The 7120-nt window shown below is 36.2% G+C and overlaps 1 protein-coding gene across 1 annotated transcript in view; it reads right to left on the reverse strand.

The window, feature by feature from the left end:
• Positions 1-6869: 6869 nt before the first annotated feature.
• Positions 6870-7120, reverse strand: part of LOC137982110 (uncharacterized) — a 6883-nt gene continuing 6632 nt past the window's right edge. The window contains exon 4 of the mRNA XM_068829169.1: positions 6870-7120. This exon is cut by the window's right edge and continues 153 nt beyond it. Within this exon, the coding sequence (XP_068685270.1) occupies positions 6936-7120 (185 nt within the window). The 3' untranslated portion in view covers positions 6870-6935.

Here is a 7120-nt window from a genome sequence, read left to right on the forward strand (position 1 = left end):
TTTTGTTCACAGCATTGGGAATATTTGCCTTACCAAATTTAAACATTAAATTCTTAGTTGGACTTGGAAGCCGCCTTCAGGAAGAGTATCTATTTACTAATATTGGTCACATATTTCTTTATTTACCTTGTCAAATTGCTTTAGATTCTCTTGCCCAAAGTTCAGTTTTCGGGGGGGCTTATATGAAATGACTACAAACATGTTTCTGGGTCGAATTTATTCGGACATGCCGTTTTCAAATCATGCAGGAGGTTTGTCTGCAGCAAGGTCAACACTCAAATGGCCATCCTTCAAACTGAACATTTCCCTTTTTATTAGTTCAACTTACACGACTTTACAATCTACTTTAGGACCTCAAATTCTACCGTTCAAAAGAACAAACATTTTAAACAAGCGGAAAAGATTCACAATAGGCGAAGGCAAAGAGTTGCTCCCGGATCGATTGGCTCCTCTTTGCAGTTTCCGATATCCACTAGCCTAACGAGAAACCCCCCCCCAAGCTCCCAGAAAGTCCGAGATTTTTTTAGAGGTAGTTTGAATGTGTAGCTGGTAACCAGCAGGAAAAACAATAGAAAGCTAACCGTCTTCAAAGGGGATTTTAGACCTAGAATACTTGAAGATCCGCGCGGCTTAGCTTAGAGGACGCTATTTCGGGTGAAATTAAGCTCCAATTCTGCCAGTTTCATTCGATTTTAAAGAAGTAACCTTGTCATATCAAGATGGGATATTGGGTCGTGCAATTGTTACGAAATGTCCAATGTTCTTTTGATGGGCGCCCATGAGTGTTGACTGTCTGCAAGCAGGTTCATAAACTTAACAAGTTTTGCCATACATTTGTCAAAGATTTGAAATGAGTAGCAAATAAATTTCGAAGTATAAATTTTGCACCTTGACAATAAGGCATATGATTACATTTTATAATAAAATGACCATGCTGTACAATTTTCTTACAATAATTTGGTAAGTTAATTTTTAGTTTTCTATTGTCTGAAATCATTGTTATGAATCTAAAAAAAGGTAAATACAACTTTAAAGCCAAAGAAAAAATAGTATTTCTGTGACTTCAGTGGTCATTTGTTTACATATAGTTTTTTTTTGTTCTTGATGAAATACAAGGGGGGGGGGACTTGTTTATTGTACTCTGATGAAAGAAATATTGAATGTGTACTCTGGTAAGGAAGCTGACTGTATAACAGTTTTTTCTCCAAGCAGTAAATATTTGATAATTGCTAATAAAGCCTCATAATGGTTGCAGAAGAAAACAACTTGTACAAAACTTTTTTGTTCATGCAGAACTCAGTATTTATTTATGCTAACAGTTTATTCCTTGGCTATTTTTACCACTGGAAAAGTCCACAAAGTTTACCTCACCTGCTTGACAATGTAAACAAGACTTGAGGTCATTTTTTTTAGCACTTCCATGTTGACAATTCGTGTGCCTGATAACATTTGAGCATCCCTTCCTCTATGTTTTGCTATTAATGGAAAATGATTACTTTTGAACTCTTCAAAAGAAACTGTGATATCTTCAGTTTTATTTGTTACTGGTCCAAAAAAAAGAACTTACCTGTTTTGACCTGGTCACTGTTTTCCTGGGGGGCTCAATGTCCTCTTCCTCAGTATCAATTTTTTTTTCCTGGATTTTTTTTCTCACTTGCCCTTACAGTTTTTCAACACGCTCAAGCGTCTTTTCGACGCAAAACGACCTTTATGGCGACCAGAATTGGCACAGACAGAGTTTTCGTCATCTTCTCCAGCATAGGCCACCGATGGATTAAGTAAACTAAAGCCACATGCAAAGCCGGCCAAGGAAAGATAAAGAAGTAAACGTGTGCATGGTTTGGTGGAATTTTGGTCTCAGGAATTTCGTCGCAGCGCGTACATAAAAGCTATAAAAGGGACTTCACGATCGATCGCAAATTGTGTAAAAATTGTTTTCGCGCGGTAAATGCACCTTTCGTGTGACTATACGGTGAATGGAGGTAACGAGCGCTGCAATGCTTACTTTTTTTTGACAGTGTTGGCTTTTGTCGCAAGTTTCTCGAACGGTTTTTGCAAGTTGTTGGTTTTCTGGGAGGACCAGAAATTCCCTTAAACCCTGTTTTGGCGATGTTCGCCGGTGGAATTGGTGAGAGCTTCGAACTTATCGGTGGAGCTAGTTCGTCGAGTGGTTGCGATACAGGACAATGCCTCTTTGTCTGTGGGGAAAAGAGACAAAAAAAAAAAAACGTTCCAGATACTCTCCATATACTCTGAACAATAAAGGAAGAACAATAAAGGAAGACAACTGGTGAATTATAGACCGGGTGGTGAATGGTGACACGCTTACAAAAGATATTTTGGCAAGCATGCTGAAAGCGAAAGCGATATTAAAATGGAGTATGCAAAGATGCAAGAACTCAGGCAAATTGAGCCAAATTTTAATCCAAATTTTAATACGAATTTATAATTATCATGAAAGCAAAATACATCTTTTCGCTCTTTACACAGCATTTTTTGTTAAATTTATAGAAGAGCGATGAAAGCCAGCCCCAACAGAAACTGAGATAAATCGGTGAAAAGATTATACACTGTATGATACACAGAGAGCAGGCAAAAAAGTGCTTCATCCTGGAAAGCCCACTTACTGACATTAAACAGCTCAGAGAAAATTAATTTGCCCCTTGATTTGCTTGCCTTTAAAATAAAAAAATCATCAAAAATCCTCATCAGAAGAGACCTCATTAATTTTTTTCTTTTTTAAATTAATTTTTTTTTCAGAATTTAAATCTTTTTTTTTTTCCATATTTAACAATTGACAAAAAGTTACAAAAATTTTACAAGGATCATTCAGACACACACAGTGCATATTGCAAAACTGATCTAACATGACACACACACACACATGCATGCTACATTGTACTTGATGGTTTGAACAAAATCTTTAGAGCATAGACAACTAGGAAACATCCCTGAAAGGGGCATTCCACAAAATTAATATTTTCAGCTGTATAGCAAGAAGTTCACTCTAGCATTATCTGCCGACTGGCGTAGGTATTATATCCTAAAAAGATGATGTATATTAAGTCCAATCATCCAGTCATCATATAATACACATATCCATGGGCTATTCCATGTGGGTCCCAATGCTCAAGAAGTTTGTTTTTTTTTTTATTTTTTTTTTTCTCTGACAACTTGTCATTGAATGTGTTTGAGGTGTCTGGGTTTCGTTTCGTATCACTACATGTATCTGAAGCATACTAGCATTACTTTGGACATCACACAGTATCAAAAGCATTTGCGTCAAAAGGTTGCAGGTGCATTTCATGCATTTGCAAAAGTTTGCAATGTTTTTTTTTTTGCATTTTTTTGCAAACAACATGCATTTAATTAAACATTTGAAATGTGTCCCTTTTTTTTTTTAAAAAGTACAACATTAAAAAAAGTGGCAAAAAAAAGTTCTGTGCTGGTCCAAAAAAAGTTCAAAGAAAAAAAAAAAAAAGAAGAAAAGAAGAAAACTGAAAAGTTTGACAATGTGAAAGTACTAAAAAAACTCAACAGCATTGTCTGGATTTCTCAGTGACTTTATCCAGTCTTTTGTTCCACACTACCAACATGAACAAAGTGAACTCAATAAGATTATTTGTGGTTTATTGCTGAAAAAAAAAAAAAAAGGCTGAATTTCTTCTCGCTCCTTTTAGAGCTAATATTTCACAAAACTGCCGCAAATAATACCAGGTGGATCCATCTCCCTAAGGACAAAAAACGAAAATGAATGTTATTGTCCATGAGATGAGATACAATACAATATTACAATCTACAATCTATAATAATAATATTATATCATATTTTCCTTACACAGACACAGGATACTCAGTTTTTTTGGGGGGGGGGCTGTGTACAAAAATTCATTCTTTATACACAACAAAAAGTCATTCTTATTACACAACCAAGACAAAGAAAAAAAAAACATGATGAGCTAAACCATATAAACATACTATAAAACCACACATAAACCAATGACCCTTAACTGTTTGCCCTTAACACATGTTCTTTTTTTTTTTTGAGTCTAACCATAATTTTGCCTTGGACGTTGGGTTGAACATAGATTTGCAAATAATGGCCAGTCAAGGGGGAAAGAAAAATACCATCTTCCAAGTTTTGACATAGATGTTGACACCAAGTGTGTTGCATTATTACAATAATGATAGATCATTATTATTTGGCGATTGTGGAAGCTAGACTACAATTAAGTCACTCGGGTGCCACTTTGAAGCAGTATTTCCCTGTCAATAATCCTAGGATTAACAGGAAGCAGGGCCTGGACTTTGCACTTTTATTTAACAAATTGTTCTTTTTTTTAATATATATTCCATTAATTTCCATTAATTAACAGGCCAACAGTCTCCCGAACATGGGTGTATCAGTTGATTGCACAGGGTATTTTGGTGGGCAAGTATTTATGATTCTGTAATCAAGCCTCACTAAAATAAAACAATGTTATTGATCACACACACTTGTGCAACTAGAACTTCTTCTGAGTGTAATCTCAGAGGCCAGTCTTGCAACAATTTACCTTTTCATTTATATATATATTATTAATTGGTAAATGAGGTTATTTGGTCATTAATCGCTACTCTGAGTTTCCATGCTCCATACTGAGCAATCTTCAGGCAACTGCCAGAAAAAAACGGTTACAATCAAAGATATTTGAAAATACAGAACAATACACAATAGACTCTAAGTTTGTTACGTGACGTGTCACACCGGTGTCTTCAATCAATTAACTACGTGAAAACATTTTTCAAGATAAATTTTCTAGCATGTCTACACCCCGAGACAAGCTCATTTCTCTCCTGTTGATAGTTTGGACATTTCTGGCCTGCGGAATATGAAAAATTTTCTCCCCACAGACACAAGTTGGCATCTCTTAGTTTACATTCGAATAAGACCTAGCGTGTTTCACTTTTCCCCATCTAATGTCCTATGCAATATTCCGATCTTTCAAGTTCCATATGTACTTACTAAGCTCGGTAGCATGTTTGTACCGCTCAATTACGAAATGAAACATGCATGGTTTCTGTATCTTAATTTAAACGCAGTGTCGCAAAGTCCGATGTCGGTTTCCTTCGTGGTGTGGGTAGTGGGGACTATCAGCCTGGTAGGGACGGTTTCCGCGTTGCAGTTTCCATCCATAGGGCACGAGTTGGGTTTCCGGCAATGTACAGTTTGTCTTTTCATTAGTGGTGCGCGTCGATTCGTTGAGTTCAGCTTTGTTATGATTAGATATTCTTTTTTCGCTTTTTAACCAGGCAGCTGTAACGTAATTTTAGTGTGTTTACGGTTAAAAATTTTATGAAGGGGGTTAGATGTAGGGAAATTCTTATCGATAAGTGAAAGAAAGCATTTCCGCGACTTTTGTTGCCGCGCTCTTGCTATACGGCGGGTTAAACCACAGAATATCTCTTCGTCTAGAGTTTTGTCGGACGGGGGTTCCTGGCTCGGCGTGAAAGACAGACTTATAGGTTGTATCTAACTTTTGTTAAGTGCTTTTAAATTAAAGATACAGAAACCATACATGTTGCATTTCGGTAATTAAGCGGTACAAACATGGCTACCAGAGCTTAGTAAGTACATAGGGAACTTAAAAGATCGGAATATTTGCATGATGACATTCGATGGCTGACAGTGAAACAAGCTAGGTCTTATTCGAATGTAACTAAGAGATGCAACTTGTGTCTGTGGATCATTTTTCATATTAACGGCAGAGCCAGAAATGTCAAGCTGCTCATCAGGAGAAATGGGCTGTATCGGGTTGTAGACATGCTAGGAAAATGTTCTCTTGAAAAATGTTTTCACTTAGTTAATGATGAAGACCCCGTGTGGACACGTCACGTAACAAACTTAGCGTCTATTGTGTATTGTTCTGTATTTTCAAATATCTTTGATTGTAACCGTTTTTTCTGGCAGTTGCCTGAAGATTGCTCCGTATGGAGCATGAAACTCAGAGTAGCGATTAAATGACCAAATACACTCACTCTTGCATTACCAATTAATTATTGCTCTAGTTCAACTTTTGAGCACTTTAAGTTGATGAGGACTTCTACCCATTTTTTGGTTATATGTACTTCTTGAACTTGAATAGAATAAATTTAGAGAGCGCTCAACTCTGAGAGTAGCAGTGATAATAATGATCAATGGTAGCAAAATTTCAGTTCATCGTTTTATTGCTACAACGCTGTTTCGTATGGTCGAAGAATGACCACACTCATCAGGCAATACGAATGTTATTACAAGAACTGGACAATTAAAAGCGAACTTAAGGTTGCTATGAGATATAAGAACTTTAAAACAGCTGCTATGATATGTAAAAACAATGCTATATGAAATTAAAGAACTCATCATACAAGCGCGTGTTATAAAAGATTTTGTTACTTTATAACAAAGTTCTTGAGTATCTGTTTCTGTGGGGGCACGAACTTGCTAGTTCGTTTCGTTTGTTTAGGCAGCACAAATTCTTATACAGATGATTACAAGAACTTTAAAACAGTTGCTATGATATGTAAAAAAAAATGCTATATGAAATTAAAGAACTTATCATACAAGCGCGTGTTATAAAAGATTTTGTTACTTTATAACAAAGTTCTTGAGTATGTATCTGTTTCTGTTGAGAAGTACCACACTCATCAGGCAATTTTAACGACTGAACTGTTGAAATTGGAAAGCTGGAAGTTAAATACGGAAATTTGAATGGTTGCTATAGTAAATGCGTTACATTTTAGCAGCTGCTAGGTAACAAACATGATATAAGGGGACTATATGTCGGTATTTTAAATTTACGTTACTCTAAAGTTCCGGAGTACATATCGGTTTCTGTGGGGGCATGAACTTGCTAATTCGTTTCTTCTGTTAAGGCTACACAGTTTCTTTCTTACACATGATTATGAATTTTTCATTCAGACAAAGACTACATTTCGTGCTAATATTGCTGTAGGGTCTACATTTTTTAAGAATTTTCCATTTAATTTGAGACGGCTTCTTTGCATCTTGTAAGTGCCAAACATGTTTGAAAGCTCTGTCTCGTTTCTTCTGTTTGAATGTCGAAAGGATGTTTTGTGATTCCTGTAGCGTTCCTTGAGGT

The sequence above is a fragment of the Montipora foliosa genome, chromosome 13 (genome assembly GCF_036669935.1).
Source record: "Montipora foliosa isolate CH-2021 chromosome 13, ASM3666993v2, whole genome shotgun sequence".
NCBI classification, from domain to species: Eukaryota; Metazoa; Cnidaria; class Anthozoa; order Scleractinia; family Acroporidae; genus Montipora; species Montipora foliosa.